The sequence below is a fragment of the Lissotriton helveticus genome, chromosome 12 (assembly GCF_964261635.1).
Source record: "Lissotriton helveticus chromosome 12, aLisHel1.1, whole genome shotgun sequence".
Taxonomy (NCBI): Eukaryota; Metazoa; Chordata; class Amphibia; order Caudata; family Salamandridae; genus Lissotriton; species Lissotriton helveticus.
In genome coordinates, this window is record NC_136073.1 from 76,844,391 (window position 1) to 76,867,929 (window position 23,539).

At 48.1% G+C, this 23,539-nt stretch overlaps 1 protein-coding gene across 1 annotated transcript in view; it reads left to right on the forward strand.

Annotated features, from left to right (window-relative positions):
* The window catches only part of CYB5D1 (cytochrome b5 domain containing 1), a 74,357-nt gene extending 54,837 nt beyond the window's left edge, over nucleotides 1-19,520 (forward strand). Inside the window, exon 4 of the mRNA XM_078669986.1 lies at nucleotides 18,785-19,520. Within this exon, the coding sequence (XP_078526112.1) occupies nucleotides 18,785-19,015 (231 nt within the window). The 3' untranslated portion in view covers nucleotides 19,016-19,520. The remainder of the gene's footprint in view (nucleotides 1-18,784) is intronic.
* Nucleotides 19,521-23,539: the final 4,019 nt, after the last annotated feature.

Genomic DNA, 23,539 nt, shown 5'->3' on the forward strand with positions numbered 1-23,539 from the left:
GGCTCCCTGTGAGGGAGAGGGCGCTCTTCAAGCTGGGATGCATCACATACCAGGCTAGATCAGGGACCGCCCCCGTCTTCTTGTGCGAAGCCATCTCTCCCTATCTCCCGTCCAGAGAACTTCGCTCCACCCACCTGGCCCTCCTGTCAGTTCCTCGCTTCAGGAAACAGAAGGCCGGGGGGGCAGATTTGCAGTGCTGGCTCCATCCTTTTGGAACTCACTTCCCCCTGCTCTTAGGATGTCTCCCTCCTACCTGGAATTCCGTAAGCAACTGAAGACCTTCTTATTCTCCAGATCCGCTGCAGCTTAACCCGTCTCCCACTGACCCTCGGCTATCTAGCGCCATGAAACCGATTCGGTATAAGAGCGCTTTAGAAATATTTTAAAATTCAAATTCAAATTTAACAACTAGGCAATAACTCCGTGGATGCTTCGTTTGGCTTCAAAACATTGTTTGCCTAAAAATGTTGTTTCCTCTTCAGGCCCCGGACCTTTCTGACACTCGAGGGTCATAGGGGTTCTTCCGCGCATACTCTGTATGTATACCGGAGTAGACACACATCATTACATTCCGGACTACAATTTGCAGTCCAATGACGTCTTCTTGTAGTTCTAGCTTCTCATTGGCTCAGCCCTAGCGACGTCATGGGCCACATGATCCTCCTCGGCAAGCACTAATGGCGGCGGCCCTGAGAGTAACGCTACCTCCCCCTGCCTCAGGACACAACCTGGGGTATCGACGGTTAGGTAAGCGCTATGATGAGCAATATGATCGGTTTTTATTTCACAAAATTGTAATGCTTCCTTTCCTCGCTTTATCCATTAGAGAATCTCGGCGCGCTGGCTGAGTGAGTAATGATTTTATGATTCACGCAGCACGCTGGGAGGGAACATTACTCCCTTTGTTGTCGACCCCCCCCCTAATCTCCTTACACCTATATAACAGAGTATACTTTTTTGAATACCAGCTATTGGTAGAGGCAAGCTCATCGGGTCCCTTGATGATGCTATGCCTGCTCGAATTTATCGGAATGCTGAGTTATATTCATCAGCTATCTTCGGTACTTCATGCTTGCCCATGGGTGAAATGTTATATGTATAATTTATATTATTGTTTTAATTTTGAGGACAGATGGAATTTTATCTTTATTTTCATTTTTAGAAAACTAGCCCTACAATAATAGGCAGTTCATACACATAGCTGACTGCATGTTTGGCTCATCAGGATGTCCTGTATTTGTTACTTCCATTCTGTAGGGCGGTGCCTCCTTCTTAACCTGAGTCAGAGCCAGGTGAGGCGAGGCTTGTTACCTCACACAGGATAGGTGAGTGGATTATTCCTGCACTTTTTTCTTGGTAACACAGAACAGTTTAGTAGGTCACAAGTGAGAAAGCATGGTATTGTGGAGTTTGGTGCTTGATGCTTGTTTTTATTTTCACAGGTATGAACAATCATCCATCCTGCACTGAGGTATTGTGATTGGTCACATGTAGTAACATTGTGATACCTATTAGTTTTCTGTTATCACTGTTTTTCAATATTACACTCTATGCAGTAGCTATACTAACTGGGTCCTGAAGAAAGCCGGGGTTCTGTAACCCACTGCGGCTGAAACTAGTAGACCATTTTCGGTAGATTAATTCAAAACCGACACTGTATTTTTAATAAGTTCACCAGTGGTCATCAATAAAGGCATCTTGGACCACTGCTGTATCTTTTTTAATTCACTTACACTTACACTTTCTTTGCACTGCATTTTCTTCCCCTGTCACAACACGCCTAGTCGACCAAGGTTTGGCTCATTGCCAGAGGAGCTGAGGTGACATGGGGCGCTTTTGGTTTTCCAGATGATGACACTGGCCACCGAGGGCAGTTGATGGAAATCCTTACTTTTCTGCCCTCCTCAGGGTTTCTCCTGACATGTAGTCGTATTCGCGTCATCATCCTCTTACTACTATTAACAGTCAGACTGAGGATTGATTTGATGTAGATCTTGTGCTGATTTCTGTTCTGTGTGATTGTTTACAGATCAAACATGCACAGACAGTTCTGGTGACGGAGGGGCACAGGAAGACAATCAAAAAGCATAACAACATAGATGGCAGAGATGTTGTTTGTTCAGCCCCCACATGTTTCCTCTTAGCAGTCCGAGGGGAGTGAATACACAGGCCATCACCCAATAGGTAGGAACAGCAATTAATTTCAGCCAGTCATTCGCAACTCCTCCACTAGCCACACACCTCAGTGAGTAATTTATACGTTAAATAACGCTTACATTTTTCATCATCTGCTATGGATCCGCATACAAGTCTGTTGGCGTACCCAACCTCGCATCTGTAGATGCCACCTCACTATGTCGAGCCAGGAAAGCCTGATAGGGCCCCCATATATCTGTCAGACGGCTGCAGACGTGTAACATTTTACAATAAGTATCCGAATGTGTGTTACAATAAGCCACAAATGCGGAAGGTCTCTTGGACCATGCAGTCAATAGTGGACAAACATACCCTGTGCTGCTCTATAATGTGCTTCCAGATCTGGAGCATTCAACCCACCCATGTCATAAGGTAAAGTCACCATGTCCCAACTCACCCGCTGCTGTTTCCAGGCCCATGCCAATTGGACCAAGAGTGTCCGTAAGTTGTCAAACACTGCTCAGGGTAGTAGGACAGAGCTATTCGCAAAAAGGAAAAGAAAGCGGGGTAACACCACCATCTTCATGATGGCGTATACGCCCAGTGAGTGATAGCAGCAGCCGTATCTAGAGTTTGAAGGCATCTGAGAGCTTCTGCACCACTTTGCCATAATTATCCAGTAAACCACAGGCTGATCCGTGTGGACCTGTATCCCCAAATAACGAACCAAGTCAGTTATCCATTGCAATGGGTATTCAGCTGTACCCGCGTTGGGACTGCCATAAGCAGAAATGTCAGGGACTTCGACCAGTAAATGCGCAAACCAGATTGCCTGCCGTACAACCTCACGCAGAACCGGGGATAGGTTATGTTCAGGATTGTGTAGGTAGAGCAGAGTGTCATCTGCGTATGCGGAGATGATCAGATTGTAGTTAGGGCCAGTGGCTCAGCCACCAGGATGTGCAATAATGGCTACAGGGGCAACCTTCTATATTACCATCTTAATATCTATGGCACCTGTAATCATGCCGTTGACCCTAACACGAGCCGGCAGCTTCATGTAGAGTACCAACACAAATTGAAACAAGCATTTACAATGCAATAGGTCTCGGGTTAATTAAGTTGAGCTATTGGCATTGCTAAATATTGCAACACCAACTGCAACAAAAGTTTATAAATTGTAGGCCAAAAAATGTGTATTTCTTTTTTTAGCAATGGTGGCATGCTGCGCTTTAGATGAATATGTTTAAAAGTAAAGTGCGCCATACTGCGATTGCTACAATAGTTAATTGTGGATGCGTTAACAAATGATGTGTGCACTGATGGCTGGTGGTGTGTGTGCCTGTAGAAATTGTGCACTGATGGCTGGTGGTGTGTGTGCCTGGTGGAAGTGTGCACTGTCGGCTGGTGGTGTGTGTGCCTGGTGGAAGTGTGCACTGCCGGCTGGTGGTGTGTGTGCCTGGTGAAAGCGTGCACTGACGGCTGGTGGTGTGTGTGCCTGGTAAAAGCGTGCACTGACGACTGGTGGTGTGTGTTTGCCTGGTGAAAGCGTGCACTGACGTCTGGTGGTGTGTGCCTGGTGGAAGCGTGCACTGATGTCTGGTGGTGTTTGTGCCTGGTGAAAGCATGCACTGACGGCTGGTGGTGTTTGTGCCCGGTGAAAGCGTGCACTGACAACTGGTGGTGTGTATGTCTGGTGAAGCGTGCAGTGACTGATAGTGGTGTGTGCCTGGTGAAAGTGTGCACTGACGGCTGGAGGAGTGTGCCTGCTGAAAACGTGCACCGCCTACAGCACCACTCAACCCCCAATGCCTACATCACCGCCCAATCCCCACCGCGTACAGCACCGCTCAACTCCCAACGCCTAGAGCACTGCTCAACCCCCAATGCCAACATCACCACCCAATTCCCACCGCGTACAGCACCACTCAATCCCCGCCGCGTACAGCACCACTCAATCCCCACCGCGTACAGCACCAGTCAACCCGCAACTCCTATATCACCACTCAACCCGCAACGCTTACAGCACCACTCAATCCACACCACGTACATCACCACTCAACCCGCAACGCCTACAGCACCACTCAATCCCCACCGCGTACATCACCACTCAACCCGCAACGCCTACATCACCACTCAACCCGCATCACCTACAGCACCATTCAATCCCCACCGCGTACAGCACTACTCAACCCGCAACGCCTACATCACCACTCAACCCACAACGCCTACAGCACCACTCAATCCCCACCGCGTACAGCACCACTCAACCCGCAACGCCTACATCACCACTCAACCCGCAACACCTACATCACCACTCAACCCGCAACGCCTACATCACCACTCAGTCCGCACCGCGTACACCCCACTCAACCCGCAACGCCTACATCACCACTCAACCCGCAATGCCTAAAGCACCACTCAATCCCCACCGCGTACAGCACCACTCAACCCGCAACGCCTACATCACCACTCAACCCGCATCACCTACAGCACCATTCAATCCCCACCACGTACAGCACCGCTCAACCCGCAACACCTACAGCACCCCTCAATCCCCACCGCATACAGCACCACTCAAGCCGCAACGCCTACATCACCACTCATCCCGCAACACCTACATCACCACTCAACCCGCAATGCCTACAGCACCACTCAATCCGCAACGCCTACATCACCACTCAATCCACAACGCCTACAGCACCACTCAATCCCCACCGTGTACATCACCACTCAACCCGCAACGCCTACATCACCACTCAACCCGCAACGCCAACATCACCACTCAATTCCCACCGCGTACAGCACCACTCAATCCCCACCGCCTACAGCACCACTGTACGCGGTTGAGAAGGCTAAGCGCCATTGGAATCCAGGGAACGGTGCTTAAATGGATAGGCTCCTTCCTCGCGGACCGAACACAACAGGTTCATACTCCTCCCAATATTTCAGCAGTTAGACCACTGAAATGGGGTGTTCCTCAGGGCTCCTCGTTAAGCCCCCTCCTGTTTAATGTCTATTTTACCCCTTTAGCTGAAATGATTTCACACTCGGGCATTAAAACAATATCATATGCCAACGATATTCAGCTGCTTTTTACTTTCGATGAACCATCTTCGACCACTTTTGACCCCCTCAAGATGTGTCTCAGGAACATTGCCAAATGGATGGATTTGAATTACCTCAGACTCCATGCAGGAAAAACTGAGGTTCTGTTTTTCAATCAACCATCTCCTCTAGATTCCAACCTTTGGTGGCCGGAAGATCTGAGCCAGGCCCCCACTCCAAAGGATTCTGTTAGAAACTTAGGGGTCCGATGGGACCATCGTTTATCCTTCGGGAATCAGGTCCAAACAGTATCAGCAGCATGGTTTTCCAAAATCAAAATAATAAAAAACGTATAAATTATTTACCCAGTGCCAACAGCAAAACAATAGTCCACGCTCTTATAATCTTGCATCTTGATTATGCCAATGGTCTATACCTAGGTTTGTCAGCAGGCCTGTGCCACAGATTACAGACGGTGCAAAACACAGCTGCCCGTTTGATCGGCGGTATCCCCTTCAGGCAACACATTTCCCCTTACCTACGGAAATTGCACTGGCTCCCTATTTCTAAGCGCATTGACTTCAAAGCCATGACTCTGGCCTATCGGACAACAAAAAGCAAAGGCCCAGCCCATCAGAGATCACGTCTCCGTTCATACAGTAATTCAAGAGTTCTTCGCTCAAACACTAACTGTTACTTGCGACCCCCAGATTTAAAAAAGCCAGATCAGGTGGCAAAACTTTTGAGGTATGCGCCACCCAACGCTGGAATAAGCTCCCGTTGCACCTTCGGATGAGCCAATCGGAACTTGAGTTCCGTAAATCCCTTAAAACTTTCCTGTTCTCCCTCTAAGCCTCTGTCTCGGACCATCTGCTTCTGATCAATCAGCGCCGGGACACCCCGTTGGGGTAGCTGCGCGCTTTATAAAATACGCAAATAAAAAATAAATAAAATACATCACCACTCAACCCGCAACGCCTACATCGCCACTCAATCCACAACGCCTACAGCACCACTCAATCCCCACCGCGTACAGCACCACTCAACCCACAACGCCTTCATCACCACTCAACCCGCAACGCCTACATCACCACTAAACCCGCAACACCTGCAGCACCACTCAATCCCCACCGCGTACAGCACCACTCAACCCGCAACGCCTACATCACCACTCAACCCGCAACGCCTACATCACACTCAACCCGCAACGCCTACAGCACCACTCAAGCCCCACCGCATACAGCACCACTCAACCCGCAACGCCTACATCACCACTCAACCCGCAACGCCTACAGCACCACTCAACCCCCACCGCGTACAGCACCACTCAACCCGCAACGCCTACATCACCACTCAACCCGCATCACCTACAGCACCACTCAATCCCCACCGCGTACAGCACCACTCAACCCGCAACGCCTACATCACCACTCAACCCGCAACGCCTACAGCACCACTCAAGCCCCACCGCGTACAGCACCACTCAACCCGCAACGCCTACATCACCACTCAACCCGCATCACCTACAGCACCACTCAATCCCCACCGCGTACAGCACCACTCAACCCGCAACACCTACATCACTACTCAACCCGCAACACCTACATCACCACTCAACACGCAACGCCTACAGCACCACTCAACCCGCATCTCGTACATCACCACTCAACCTGCAACGCCTACATCACCACTCAACCCGCAACGCCTACATCACCACTCAACCCGCAACGCCTACATTACCACTCAACCCGCAACGCCTACATCACCACTCAACCCACAACACCTACAGCACCACTCAATCCGCACCCCGTACAGCACCACTCAATCCGCAACGCCTACATCACCACTCAACCCGCAACGCCTACATCACCACTCAACCCGCAACGCCTACATCACCACTCAACCCGCAACGCCTACATTACCACTCAACCCGCAACGCCTACATTACCACTCAACCCGCAACACCTACATCACCACTCAACCCACAACACCTACAGCACCACTCAATCCGCACCCCATACAGCACCACTCAACTCGCAATGCCTACATCACCACTCAACCTGCAACGCCTACATCACCACTCAACCCGCAACGCCTACATCACCACTCAACCCACAACGCACGCTTACATCACCACTCAACCCGCAACGCCTACATCACCACTCAACCCGCAACGCCTACATCACACCTCAACCCGCAACGCCTGCATCACCACTCAACCCGCAACGTTTATTTATAAATGAGGAAAAAAAATTAAAAAAAATAAGACCCAACTGCATACAGACAGCATAGATAAAAGGAAACACCCACAACTTTTGCCATATCATATTTGCATGCAAGTTTATCAGACAGGCGTCATACTCCCCTTTTTGAGGACTCTGCATCCTCCCTTTATTCTGCAGATTGTATAACTAAGGCAACGAAGCCACCTATAGGCCCATTGCAACATATCTAAGAATGTGAAGAGGACACAGCTTGACGCGACGGATCCATGTTGAATCAACAAACATTATTTTGAAATATGAATCTTAGTTTGCAAAGTTGTTACTGATGCTTTGGAGGACACCTGTTCTTTCCTGCCCGAGGGGCTGGACAAAACCAATACATCGCTAGACCGCGTCTCTGGGCTGTAATCTGACATGGTGTGAACAAAAATGAAAGCGGAATATTGGTTTCTCCCATGCTCTCCAGACCGCCATCTTTAGTTGGGTTACGTTTCAAAGTCTGTTATGGTAAGATCAGAAACATGCTGAGCAAAACAAATAAGAGCAAAAAGATGGCACTGCGAAAGTCACATAATAAGGCACAGGGAGGCTATTCCTAGCTATGATTTTACTGCATTGCCCTCTCTGACTCCAACAGCTTAAACAACATTGCACCACTTGGCTAGCATCAGTCATTGAAGCTCTGCCCTCTATAATGTTAGGTTAGAGTGATTCATGCAGCACACATTCTGGTATTTTCAATTTAGGGAAGCAACGGTTAATCTGCATTTAGAAGTGAACTGCTGTGATCCACAGACAATTAAAACCCAATAGCAAAGAATAACTAAACACAGAATATATTTTCACGTTTCATATATATATTGAAAAATTGGTGTCTGCTGTGAAGAGTGCGGAAAATTACATGTCACACAAATAGATATATTTTATGAAACACAGATGCCACATTCACAACCACGTGGTGCTCTGATTCCAAAGTAGAAGATAAAAAAAAGATATATCACAGACTGGCCTGTTTATTCGCATTTTCCATAGTATTTGGTCATTAGTTTGAACATATCCAGTGTCGAATATTCCATTCCACCGGCATGTTTATTTCAGTTAATACCTGTCAGTCGAGAACAGGTTCTGGGGGAAGAGGGTGCAAAGTTAGCGTAGGTTGGTCTCCTTCTGTGATGGCTCAGACAATCTAAAAAAATATATATTATGGACCGTACCAAAAGTGGTTACCAGTGTTTAGCTGCATTGAAAGGTTCTCATCCATCGTTTTTTCGCTCTTCGAGATTCCAACAGACCGACTGACGTGGTCTTGTTGCTGAAGAATTGGGGTGTTCAAATGTCACGATATAATCCTGCCGAAAATCCTTCTACTGAAGCCGCTGGAGTCTGCCTGTGCTGCCTCTAACGACCTCATTCATATCGGTGCTCATCCCTAGATCGCGGCTGTCACCACCGCTGGGTCCCTTTCCTCAAGCTGCTCATTAACCAACTCTACCTGACTTGGCCTCGTCCAATCACGGGAGGAGGGGAGCTCTGCTCCCTAAGGCTCCTCGGTGATTTGGAGAGGTGGGCGCGGGTTCCAAGGCTGCAGGGATTTGGTCCTTTGTATTTTTTTGGGGGGAGTGGAGGGGGTTTGGTTCCTCTTTACGCCGTCAATGGTTATGCTCATTTAAATAATTGTGCCTAACAGTCCACTGCTGTATAGTCGCTGCACCCTAATGGCCGCTAATGTCATTTCATTTGCAGGCATCTGAGTGGGTAAATGCGCCAGTGACTGTATTATGTTCAGTCCAATCGTGTCCAGACGGACCCTCTCGCTCCACCCAGTATTTCGTTATAGGCTCAAGTGTCCAATGTGACGAGGATGTGTGCTGCCGAGCGCCACCCTCAGGGGCAGCAGGTTGTCCCCAGAACCCTCAAATATGTTCCCCCTGAAGAAGGAAGGGCAGCAACATGTCCTTTCACCTGGAGCGCCCATAAACATTCAATGGGCTTACACGGTGGGCGGGGCTCCCACCTCCTGATCAGCGGCTGCACCAGGATTTCCTCGAGGGTGGCAGAGAGTGCCTGTCAGCGGTGCCCTCCAGTCTGGCACTCCTCCTGCCCTCCCTGGTCACACCTGCTGCCTCCGATCGCCTCGTCCAGGCTCCTCCACGCACCACCATGGACGCTCAGAACGGGAGGGGGGCTGGCACCTAATTTCTAACAATTATATAACACCATTCACCATTAATGGAATGCAGAAAGTGGCCACGTCTTAAAGTGTGAGGTATTTCACTGAGGTTGTAGAGGGGGATCTGGCCCCTGGGAAGCGGAGCGCTGTTCACTGCTCAAGGGTAGGCGCTAGGGAGGGATTACATATAACGAGGCGCCTAGCACCAACATTGGTGACCCTTACTTAAACAACAGGTGTGATCATGCCAACATGCCATGGGTACCCATTCAGTCGACTCTACGAGGATGACAACCTGAGGCAATTCGAACAGATGACCTACATGTCATGCACAAACCCACCGATAGATCTTAGTTATTAAGAGTAGTGCATCTATAATGAAGGGTCGAAGAAGCATTGGAAAACAACCCACCCTTTTACCGGGGGAGGGGGAAGGGATGGGGCGCCAGTGCCCAGGTATAACTTACTGTACTCCAAGGAGCGGGCTGCTCTCTGTCCAGCTCTCGAGTCGCCCTCCTGCAGCCTCGCCCAAGGCTCAGGTCAGACAGATGGCCGCGGGGCAGGTCTTAGCCTCCCACCCTCTGCCACCCTGGGAGCCCGGGCTTCAACCCCACCCGGCAGGGGGCAGGTGCGATCTGAGGCGGCGGGAGGTGGAAGGCAGGTGCGAGAGACTACCATCCTCCGAGTGCAGGTGGCAGTGAGAAGGGGAGGAGAGGAGAGACGAGCGCGAGCTGGGGAGTGACAGCTGGGCATCTCTGTGCGGTGACAGCAGCAGCGCCCTCCGCGCATAGGGCGGGTGGGTGGCGGCGCACGTGCCCGGCACCTAGAGCCCTCCACGGACACCCACGGCCGAGGAATCACTTCTTGTCAAAAAGTAGGAGGGTGAAAGGTTAGGCAGAAGTAAAAATAAAAGACATCTTAAACAAGAAAAATTAGAGTTTGCGAGCCACGCTGAAGAAAAGAAAGATGCAGCTCGGCAAACATCAGAGCAGGCCCTTTAAGGCAAACACAGGAATGCCCAGAGAGATCGTCTGTGTGCATAGCAGATAGAGCTGACAACTTGAGAGGTGGGGATCCTTGATCGGGAAAACAAAGCCGCGAGTGGTGCGTGCCCCTTTCCTGCCATATGCTTTCAATTATCGTGCCTGTGTCGGGCCAAGATAATTGAAAGCATATGTCAGGAAATGCGCGTAACAGACACCAATAGGCATGGGGCGGAGCTATGCGCCCGCCTCTGACCTATCGTATGCTCGCTTTAAAACAAACACACACGCAAAGGCTAATAGCAGACTGGTAAGAAAAAAACACACACACACGAGTGTGTGGAATTTACAGGTCCATTTTCAAAACTCGTACAAAAGGACTCTGGCTGCGCGAACACTGCTGCGCAGTGTACCGCTAGGCCGAGACCTAAAAAGGCATCTCCTACTCCGATCTGTTTCAGTAATGCCAGCATAAACCCCCACTTTACTGAATCGAACCCTTGTTCAGCATCTGAAAATACAGCTGTTGTTCGCACCTTCGGGTTATACGGGAGATCACACCGAAGAGCATCCGAAGATTGTAAGACAGGAATCGGCCAGGGATAAATCCAGCCTACTCTGGGCCAGCCACGCCCATGTGTAATCGAGTCAGCCGGTTGGCTCGGATTTTCACCCAAAAATTCATGTCTACATTCAATAAAGACTGCGTCTGTAGGATAAGCAGCAATCTGATGGCTTCAACAGTGTGACCGGCAGAGCCTCATCCATCGAGGACAATATACAACCCTCCATCACCATCTCTTCACATAAGGTGACCAGATAGGTGATGAGTCTGTCCTGATAGGGCTTATAGAAGGCCACCGTCAGCCTGTCAGTACGCATGTCCTTCAGAGCCGCCACTATCTCTGCAGGACACAAAGGGGCCATGAGGCGTTCCCTATGTGACACCATGAGCAAATTCATGGTTATCATAGTCTGCTGTGACCTGGCCATCGTGGGACCATATAGGGGTCCACATAATAACTGAGGAACCATTCCAATACCTGTCCCGACGTACACGGGGCAACTCTTGCTTATCCCATACCGTCAGGATTGTGGCATCCTCATGCTGAGGTCACAGAAGTGTCGCCAACATGGCATCCAGATGCTACCCCTCACCATACATCTTTGGGGTCACGTATTTCCCAAAGTTGTTAACTTCACTTTGTGCCACTTTGGGATATTCCTCCATCTTGACCCTCATGTTGCCCACGAAGCCCTACTCTGCTGTCTTCCTGTGCCTCCACTCTAAATCCGCAATCTCCACCTCCAATTGCGACAGCTGACCATGTAGTGACCGTAGCACAATAGTAACCCCCACCCCCCCGGAAATAAACATTAAAGACTTCCAACACCATGGCAAATTTTTCAGCAGAACCGATATTAGTACTGAAATACTCATCTGTGGCTTGAACCAACTCGTCCCTAAACACTGCATCCATAAGAGAGTATGGCGAGAACTGCCATGTAAATGCAGGAGGTCGTGGATTGTGCAGTTCAACACCGGCGAGTGATCGGAGTAAGTGCGCGTCATGACTTCATAGCGCTGTACTCATGGCTCTAAACACCGAGACATCAACTAAAAGTCAATGCGTGTGTGGATGTTGTGTACAGTGGAGTAGTGGGTGTATTCCACCCCTGTGGAGAACTTATAAACGCAGGCATCCAACAAGCTGCACTGGTCGGCAATCTCACTCGGGGAACAAGCTGCAGCTGAGGGCTGCTGAATTGATCCCCGGTAGCAATCCCGGTCTGGGCACAGCACACAGTTGAAGTCACCACCCCACATCTGAGGCAAATCTCCCCAGTGAGCCAGCTAAGCGCACAGAGTGTGGTAAAACTAACAATTGTTATAATTGTGACCATACACCCCACGAATAGCACCACCAGATCTTCCTTATAATAGCACGCTACCACATATCTGCCAATCAGGTCCATGCACACCTCTTGGATTTTAACACCGGAGCCCCTACTAAACCATATCAGTACACTCCTAGAATGTGTGGTAAAGCTGACTGCACAGCAGACTCCTTGCATGAGATGTTGAATTAATAAGCTGCTCCCAGGGGGCAGTTGTGTTTCCTGCAGGATATCCATGTCAGTGGTATACCTCTGTAGGTATGCCACCACTTTACCTACCATCCGGCAATCATTTAGACCCATGATATTCCAAGTGAGGAAACTCAACAGCGAGGGGCTAGTAGTGCCCCTTGCTTCACCTTGCGGACCGTCCTTCATTAGAATGCAACACAAATTGCCAAGACAGACCATCTAATAAGGCACTCACGGTCTGGTACCAACGCCAATGAGTGTTGAACAGCTATAATACATAAACTCCACCCCTCACCCACACTGTGAACCCCAGCAACAGACACACAGGTACATTTTCCTCCCCAGTCACACCCATTAACCGACCAACAGAACCCCAAACAAAACCAGGTGATGCATACATGGGGAAAGATGTAACCAAGCCAGTCACCCCCTGCCACATTGTGTCACAGTGGGCCATACAACAAACATAATGGGTGCTACAATATCTAAATAACAGCTATACAGGACTGAGGGCTCCAGCCACAAAGACCGCCTCTTTCTCACAACCTCATTTGAATGTCTGATCCACTAATGCCACAAATTGGAAGCACAATTATTTCAAAGTGGCCACAGGAGGCAGCTCACAGGACCATTGTCCGCTTACCCTTCGAAGGTAGTCCAGCACCAGTGCCCGGAGACTTTGCCCCTAATACTGTGAGAAACTACATCGTCCAATGTTTGTAGCCAAGAACCACCTGCTGCAAGAGAATCATAGTGAGATACCTCCTACCCAAAGGATACAGAGACTCGTAACCAGGGTAGGGAGCCACAGCTTCTAGTACAAGAAGAGTTAATCCTGCTCTTCCAAGTCCTGGGATGCTGCAGCTTCCCCATCCTTCAATGTGGGTGAGCGCCACAGTTCCCCGGGCTGTCCAACAACACTTAAGGAACTGCTTAAGTTTTTTGGGGGTTGTCTAAAATAGTTGCTTTCCTGTCTACCATTACTCACAGACTTGCAAAATAGAGCACGCTGTGCTCCATTTGCAACTCCTGCAGTTTGCGCTTGACTGGGATAAACTGCCTCCTGGGCCTGTTGCATGAAGTCCGGATAGAGCGACAGCTCAGCACCCTTATAGCACAGCACTTTAAGCTGACGAGCTTTGCGGAGTGCCGCATCGCGGTCCCTGTTGTTCTAGAGCCCCGCAATGATCGGACGAGGCCTTGCCCAGGCACGGGTCACAATGCTAGGAAGTGATGGATGCGTTCTGCCACGAAAATGTCTGAAAATGTTTCACGCCCCAGCAAATCAATAAGGAGTTGCTCCACAAATCGCTCCATATTGCCAACATTAGTAGATTCTGCCAGCCCCACAAATCTAAGGTTGTTGCGTTGTGATCTGGCTCCAGGATGCTCTGTCTTAGCCTGCAATACGACAAGCACTTTTTCCATCTTTTTCTCAGCCGGTTAGGCAGTGACCTGTCATCCTCCACTTCTGAGCAATGTTTCTCTCCTATGTCAAGTCATTCTGCATGTTTGTAGAGTTACTCTGACATGCGATCCATGCAGATTGATACAGCGCCGCTCATGCCGACTATTTTTGTTAGACTGTGCTGCATAGCAGCCTGGATCTGTCACAGCTCGCTGCCTGCCTCCGAGTTGGAATCCTCTCTACCAGTCTCGGACGTGGCTGCACCATCGGCACAGGCTTTAGGGGCCTTACATAGATGAAACTGCAATTTAGGTTGTGCCTTATTTGCTTTACCCATGGTGTAGGGTCTCCTGTCAGGACCTCCTCACAGGGCATCGAACTCCTTTGAGATACTTCGGTGGCAGTCCAGAGGGCAGCCCTGGCAGTGGTACAGCCCTACAGTAAGGGCGAGTAGTCCATGCCGCCACAGGTCCGGCTGCATTTAGGAGCAAAAAGTAAAATAAGGCCTGTGCCCAGCCAATCGCCCCACACAGAGGCAGGCCTCCAAACAATATTTCGTGAGGAACCCCATGGCTCCCGGGGCTCCACATGCAGCACCCAATGCCACTAATGCATAGGTCACCAGACACAGGGCAGTACTCCTCCCCACTACACCTTGATCACACTAACCGCGCCTCTTTTGCCAGAAAGACCCAATGTACATACTATGTTGAATCAGTGTCCATGCCGGCCAAGACTTGTCCCAGGGCACTGTACACTGAATAGATATGAGGCTTAAGGGTGCCCCTCTGTTTCAGGGCAATGGACAGAGCAAGCAGCCGGCGCACCAGGCTGCCGCACTCACCTGGGCTGGGACCCTTCTGTATCTTCCACCATGGGCCGGCTCACTCTCGCAACAGGAATGTGGCCTTATAGCTAGAGCATGCGACCTCGAAGCTGGGGAACCGAGTTCGAGTCTCGGCAATGACGCTCCACATCCTGTGATAAAGAGGAAATCACTTAATTTCCCTGTGCCTAACAAAAATGAATGCGTCCACCTGTAATGAAACTGGTGCTCATATAAAGCACTCTGATACCTGATATCTTCAGGTCGAGTTCGCGCTTTATAGCACTAAAAAAAACCACTAAACCTGCACCACGCTGCAGGGAGGCCTGGGGTTTCACCCCAGCTCACAGATGTGTCAAAGTACAACTGGGGGCCCCCGCTCCTCACGCAGGGTCCCCGATGTCAATGCAGGCACCTCCCTGCTCTGAAGAACTGGCAAGGTCCTGTTGGCCGCAGTTAAGCCTCGCTGCGATCCTCCAAGCCAGTCATCTCCCAAACTCCACTTCTCTGGCCTTAGGCCTCGGCAGCTCGCATCGGCCCGTGCCTTTACCGCAATACCCCTCCAGGGGTTGAACGGGACTCTTTGAGATCCAAGATCCTCAGATGCTAGGCGTTCTCCTCAGAAGTGCCTCTCACAGTTACAGCGGGCAGGCCTTGCAACAAGTTTCTGGGACCAGCCTCACAGTCTGCAGCAAGCGATCTGCCTGGGCCAGTCTCGGTGGGAACGTTGCAGGTTTTTTCGACTGCGGCTTGTACTCCTGCAGCAAGAGGCTATACTCTGTAGGACTAAGCACCAGGATTCTGAAGAATTTGTTTACGGCCGAAGAGAAACCAGGAAGTGTTGGCAGCCATCTTGGGACTTCCAAGAAAAAAAGGGAAGAAAACAATTGCACATGGTAGGAACATGCTGACCATCTAGTCCTGGTGGTGGGTTCCAAATGGTAACCCACATAGGGCCAAAAATGTTTTTGTTTTTTTCAATTTTGCCGTGACTTTGTGGAGGATCCGAGTGTCCACAGCAAAATTGGGGGGGGGGGGGGGGGAAGCAAGCTTGGTTGCCCCCACTTGCTTTTCTTTGCCCCAGGTATATTAGGGAGGCGGGGGTCACATGTGCCACCCCCAGGTCAATTTCAGCCCAAGAGGCCCCGTCCTCTTGGGCCTGGATGATTTAATAAACTGGTGAGGGGGGACGTGTGCGCCCCTCTTACCGGTTTGAATGTGGCTCTGGTGACCCCATCTCCAGGAGCACTAACAATTTTTACAACGGGGAGGGGGCTGCATGGCAACCCTTCCTGGGCTGATTTCAGAGCCCAGGGACCCCATCCCCCAGGGCCTGGCAGTGGATAGTAAAGGGCCATTAATGGCCCTGGGCACCCCATCACCCAAGGTGGGCTCCTGCTATGCCCCTGGATGCCCACCGCCCGGACATAGTGTGTTTGATCCAGCTTGGCGGGAGCAATTTTAAAGCTGAAGTGGGCAGGGAAACAGATGAGAAAATTGGTCCCGTCTGCAGGGAGCAGCATTGCTTGCTGTTCCTTGTGGGCGGGAGCAATGCAGCTCCTGCTGGAGGCGGGGAACTGGTTGGGGCTGCAGGGCCCGCAGCCCTCAACAAAGAAGAAATTGGTGCCCTGGGTGGACTCCAGGGCACCCATACTGTACTAGCCATGTCCAAGGGGATGGGGTCCCTGAGTCCAATGTTGGCCCAGGGAAATGTGCTTCCCCCAAGCCAAAATTGGTCTGGAGGCGCATGGTCCCCCTCCCCAGTTAATAAAACAAGAGGCCTCGGAGATGGGGTCCCCAGGACCAATATTGGCCCAGAGAGGGGGGCTGTCTGCCCCACTCCCATTTATAAATATGACTGGGCCCGAGAGATGTGGTCCCCGGGGCCGGAAATTGGTCTGGTGAGGGGGGCTGCATGCCTCCCTCCAAGTGTACAATAAGGCCGGGCCTTGGGGTTTCCAGGGCCGAAATATGGCCTGAGGAGGGGGCTACGTATCCCCCTCCCCTAGAAAAATGTGGTAGAGGATGGGATCCCCGAGGCCGAAATCGGCCCGAGGAAGAGGGCCTACGTGTCCCCTTCCCTTGTTAGCTGCCTCTGGGATGTTGGCCACAGGGCCTGGCCTTTGGCCGTGCACGGCGTAGAGTTGGCTGCATGTGGGGGTTGGCCGTAGTGCCTGGCTGCAGGCCAGACCTGCGGCCAACCTACTGCCGCGCACAGCTGAAGGCTGGTTGTTGTGTGGGGTTTGCTGCATGCTCGGGTTAGCCGCAGGGCCTGTGACGCACATGGACTTTGGCCAAGCGTGGCATGGGATTGGCTGCATGCAGGGGATTGGCCATAGGGCCTGGCCAACCCCTTCTGCGTAAAAAAAACCCCATGAGAAATTCACTGGAAAAAACAAAGGTTACAAGAATGTTAAAGTTAAGAAATAGAATTTAAAAACCTTGGAAATTCACTACAATAAAAACCAAAGGTTGCAGAGAGGTTATAGTTAGATTCCGAATTTACACACACAAAACCTTAGAAATTCAGCAGCTATAGTTAAGGTTATCTCAAGAAACTATAACTCACGCCCTCGCCATGCACTGCTAATTGCCACACATATTACATCACTCATAAGATCTTCTATGACGTCATTGATAACATCACTGCAGCGTTTGCTGTAAAAATATTGATGAGAAAATTGTGCATTGAGATATTGTTACCTTTGGGCACGATTTATAGTTTCTTGAGATAACTTTAACTATGACTGCTGAGTTTCTATGGGTCTGGTGGCTTAGTGGACTAATTGCGTCCACTGTAGGGGCCTGTATTCAACCTCATGGTCACAGGTTCAAATCCCAGCAGGTCCACTCAGCCTTCCATCGTTTTGAGGTCATTAAAATGAGTACCATTGATTTTGGTAACAATAAACATCTGTTATTTAGTGCCAAGATGTCCACGGGTGAACGTGTGCTTTACAAATACAACTCTTATTAGTGTGTGTAACTTCAGAACCTAACTATAACATCTCAGTAACCTGTTTTTTATGTGAAAAAAAGTATTTATATTTACTACACCTACCTTAAATGGACTTGGGATGTGTGGTAAAGGCATATGTGTGGTAATTGGCAGTGCTGTAATGTCATACAACATTTACCACCTGAAATCTTTTCTTTTTCTATTGTGAGATTGCCTGCCCTTCACCCCTCTGAATTATGGATGTGTGTGGGAACTCTTCCACAGTTACTCCAGGTATTTGGAAGATATTTACTTGTGTAAACAAGGTCAAATATCATTGGTGACTACTGCTTGTGAATATCTACAAAGTTACAACTCTTAGGAAATGCATTGCCATCCCAGTGGCCTTGCCCCTCCGGATTCCCTTATTCTCACCCCTAACTCTAGCTGTGTCCTTACTGCTTCAGAAAATCGACCGTTCTGCCTGGACAGTAAGGGCCAGATGCGGATATAAATATCTACAAAACTGATTTTGTTAATCAACATTTTTCTTTGACCTTTATCACTAAATGAGGGTTGCAACACTATGTGCCTGAAGTGAGTATATTCCTTGTTAGGCAGAAGACTAAACTTGGCAAAAACAAAAACATAAGGATGCTAATCAGATATTCATTTCGCTACATGCTATCAGACTATCTTCCTCTCCTTGCACCTTTAGGTCCTGATACTTATCTTTTTCTTTATTATTTTATGATATAGTAGGTCGCTATGTCAAAAGGAATCAATCAGTTTTTCCTGGTAAAAGTGAGAATATGAAGGGTTTTGGATCATTAATGCAAGGCAGTATGATGTATGTGTATGCCAACATACTGTTTGTAATGAATGTACACTTTTCGTTGCCTATTCCAGTAGCCAAGGACTGGAGTAGACTCACATGTCTGACATTGTCTCCTGTGCAGGTATGCAATGAGGAGACCATCAAAGAGATCCTCCAGCGATATCTGCCCTACAATAGCCACGCTGCCAGCTACACCTGGAAGTACAATGGTGTCAACCTGAACATGGACAAGACACTTGAAGAGAATGGGGTGCACGACGAAGACGAGGAGTTCGAAGAGCTCAGCATGGACGCCGACGAGTACATGCAGGCCCTGCACCTGTACTTCAACGACGACTTGACTGAGTTTTAGAAATCAATGGATGTGATTGATTGCCAGCACAGTCATGATGCTGAGCTGCTGCAACAGAATCCCAGATTGGTTTCTGTTCCTGGTTCAATTTCGTTTTTTAAGGAAATCCTAAAGAAAAGGTGTTCCTAAAAGATGCACACAGGAATGTAAATGTACTCCTGAACCTAGAGGTTCCACCCTTTCACTATGCAGCAATTCCTGTTAATGGAAATATGGTGCCATAGAATAAGATTTTTCCAAAACAAATTCTCTCTCACTTTCATTTATCTTCCTGTCTCACCCCAGTTGGCTACAGATCATCCGCATTTCGAACTTGAGGTCTACTGCTGCATATACAGTGATATTGCAGACTTCCAAATGTACAGTGACAACTTCTCAAGACTAACACTCTGAGGTGTTCTTATTTTATAACAAAAGATGGTATACAGCTGATGTGAAAATAAAACTTGCTTTTCCCCACAAATTAATAAATGGTAAGAACGGTAACTGTTATCGTACACAAAAAGCTGACATCGTTATTGGAACTTCTTTCCCAACCTCTGAGGGTGACGTCACTTTTAGTGTCAACATCACCAGACTCTTTAGGGGTTGCTCCTGTAAATTCATTGTGTGAATAATCATTTTTGTCACTTAATTGGTATTGTTTTGCTATAACATAGCATCTTAACAAGAAACACTATGATATTTAGCAAAGTAAGCACATGTGTTTTTAAAGGGGGGACCCAGCCTAAAGGCAACAAAACGTGTGAGATCAGGTAGGAGATTGGAGAAAAGAAGGGAAAGTGAAGTGTATTTAACTGGAGATGAGGTTGCTCTTAAACTAAGGATCGTAGGCCTTGGTGTAATAGGTCAGACAATATGAGATGCATCTTTAGCTTCTTCCATAAGTGGTGGAAGTAGAAGCTTCATCAGATCTGTGTCGGGATGGACTTCCAGGTCCTGGGTGCATAAGAGCAGAAGGCTAGTCAAACATTCTTCACATTATTGCACTGATTAAGCCTAGCAGTATTGTTGCAGTGTGTATTGCATAGGCCTTTAGAGTGCTTGATGCTGCTTGCCAGGTTCAGTGGAAGGTTGGAGTGTACCACCTTGAAAGTGATGCAACGTACACTGAAGGCAGTGCTAGAGGGCTGAGTGAACCACTCAAATTCTGTGAAGGGTGATACAGTCATATTTTCTTAGTCCCTTAATAAGTCGTGCTGCTAGATGGAGGATGCTTTTCAGTCTGGTTTGTGTCTGTGTTTCCTCCATCCTGGTGCTAAAGGACTAGTTAATGAGAGTGCATGAAAAGTGGGCAGTTATACAAACTGACAGTCAGTGGTATTTAGAAGCGGTAAATACATGCAGAAATACCATTAATGTCGATGAGGGGTTCATAGGTGAGATCAAGCTGTCATAGTCACAGAAAGTTTGCGGTAGTACCATACGGTGCACTTAGTCTTTTCTAGGGACATTATGGGAGAAAGGGCCACCTCCAGACCCAAGGTAAGAGTTTTTTTAATGTGAAAAGGCTTTAAATCTAGACTCTGTATGGACATTTGGGGGCATCTAGGAGGTATGTCCAATGCTGTGGCAGTAAAAATGTACTATAAAGAAACGGCATCCCAAAATCCCTGGGAACTTCAGTACTTTTAATGCTAAAGTATAAACAATGATTCCTTCAGGGTCATATATAGGCAACTTGATAGTTATTGGAATAAGTAGATGACATCCAATGTACCTGCATAATTTGCCAATTTCTAATTAAAAGAATTGCTGCTAGACATTAAGGATTTAACAGGGACAAAAAGGAAGCCCTGGGAAGTTGACTGCTTCGCACAAATGAGATTATGTAAAGGGGGTAAACCCAATTAGTCACTTAGACCTGGGTAGTCAAAGTACTGAAAGAAGGGGTCTCAGTGTAGACACAGTAATTTAACCTGGTTACTTTAAAAAGAATTCATCGAAAACACGAAATGATGCCACATTGTTTTAATTCACCATGTGGAACAGTATAACAAATATACTCACACTGGTTAGAGCATATAATAGGTTGTACAGTGCCCAAAAAGGGGGGGGGGGGAGAGGTAGTGATGTGAGGAGTGTGTGATATAGGATTGTGACAATAAGATCAACACAGTATCGCAGATTACATTCGTATTTCAATCAATAATGCAAAAAGGAACAAAGGACTGAGTAGTTCACAATAGCGATGCATAGAACTGTCATACTCCAGTAGAGCGACCAATGTCAAATATATATATGGAGTTGATGTGAAAAGGAGACGTTGTCGACGTTTCGACCCTCAAAGTATTGCAGGATTAGTTGAGCCCTTGCAGCGGGGTCTTCATCAGGACAAGGGACTGGGCAAGCAACCTAATGAATATATACATATAGACGGATTATTTAATCAATATCAGAGTATTGTGTCCATCAAATGTGACAACAATAAAATGTATACGGCAGAGCACACAGCAAGGAGCATACCGTTAAGATTGGCGCTCTATCTTTGCACAGCTTACGTCATCATAGATATGGATGGGTGGATAGCTGGAAGGGTGGAGTAGATGAAAGAGAACTAAATTAATTAAGATTAAATCCAACGTGGTTAAAATTAATCAAGACCAAAACGGATCATGGACATTTGAGAATTACATTAAACCCAACACTTACTGTTGTGAGGGTGGATTAGAGCGGCAGAGGAGGCCAGCCCTAGGGCGGCGGAATGGTCGATTTCTGAAAGATGGTGATAATTTGGCTTTAGGCAAAGAAATGATCATTATATTATTTTAAAACAGCGATTGACCGTTAAACTATCGAGAAGTTGGGAACCAACTTACCAGTGTCGTCCAGCAGGATCGGCGTTGGTGCGAAGGAATATGTGGTTTAGACAGCAGTACGTCTGTTAACCTGAAAATCAGCGTGTCAGAAAAGCTAATTAGTAATCGACTGGGGGGGCCACTCAGGCGTTTGTAATAAAGCCAGCAACCGTTGTCTTGGAGAAAAAGGGGGGCAGCTTACCGATAACCGACTTGATCGGGTTTCAATCCGCACTCGCGTTGGGAATGGCGAGGCGCGCTTCCTGGTTAGGTATGTAACCATGGGAGCGGGGCGTGTTAGAACTGCGTGTGATGGAAACTAAAGACAGACACGTATGAGAAGGTGCGAAACACCCGCGTTGGGGGTGAAAACCGGGTTCCGGGACAAGAAACATTATCCTCGAATGATGTTGAATTACTCGACAGTTATGACAAAGCAGGATACTAGTGTCAATTTAAGCGATAGTGATACAGTTGGTTAGGAGAAACCATGGAGACCACTACGATAGACATAATGAAGAGACTTACGTGACAAATTGATGTTAAATGGTCAAAAAGTCAATATGCACCATTGTGAGATTGCATACATGCGATAATTGTAGTCCAATGAAAAAACAATGAAAAAACAGAGCAGCAACATCAGGGTTGTTATCTATACATGGTTGCCTGAGTCGATCGATTAGCCAAGTATATCAGGAACGGAACCAATATTGTTTATAAATATAGATGTACTATTTATACTTTCTATTTGGGCGTACCTCTCACATGAGGGTAAAGGCCCATGTATTAGCCAACCATTACGAAAGTAAGTCAGGCTGAGTTGGAACGGCAGAGAGGCGGTGAAACAATCAATTTCTGAAAAATGGGAAAATTACAAACAAGTGTGAAAAAACCTTGTGAAGTAACCTAGATGCGATAATGGTAGTAAAATTACATCAAGGTTGATATATGCACATGGTTGCTTGAATCAATCGATCAACCGTGAATGTCAGTAATCCAATCATTCAAGGAATTAATGTACTATTGGTGCTTCCTATTCGGGCGTACCTGTCACAGGAGGGTAAAGGCCCTGGAAGGTTTACATACTTGACGTACAATAATCTTAAATGCCAGGTGGTCCAACAGGGGTAAATAATACAGCAACAATGTTCACACTTATAGGGCCCACCTCGGGAATATTGATCAATTAAAGCATACAATGATGGACAGTAAATAATACTGAAACAATGATCACACTTTTAAGGCCTACCTCTGGAGTACTGATCAATTGAAGCATGTATTTACGAATTCAAGGTGATATTGCTAACTGGGAGAAAGAGCTGTCATGTTCGTTGAGACCATTCTGAATTTATATCAAAACGCAGCATCCATTTTATTTCGCGGATATTCAGAATGTTAGAAATATTGCCACCTCTTGGTCCCAAAATTGCCTTCTCGATTATCACCCACCTAAGACTCTCAGGGGAATGGTTGGCAAGTTTGAAGTGGTCAACTAGGGGGGCGCCCTGGACTTCACACCTTATCCTGCTCATGTGTTGGAGAATTCGCACCTTTTCTGGCTTTATTACAAACGCCTGAGTGCCCCCCCCAGTCGATTACTAATTAGCTTTTCTGACACGCTGATTTTCAGGTTAACAGGCGTACTGCTGTCTAAACCACATATTCCTTCGCACCAACGCCGATCCTGCTGGACGACACTGGTAAGTTGGTTCCCAACTTCTCGATA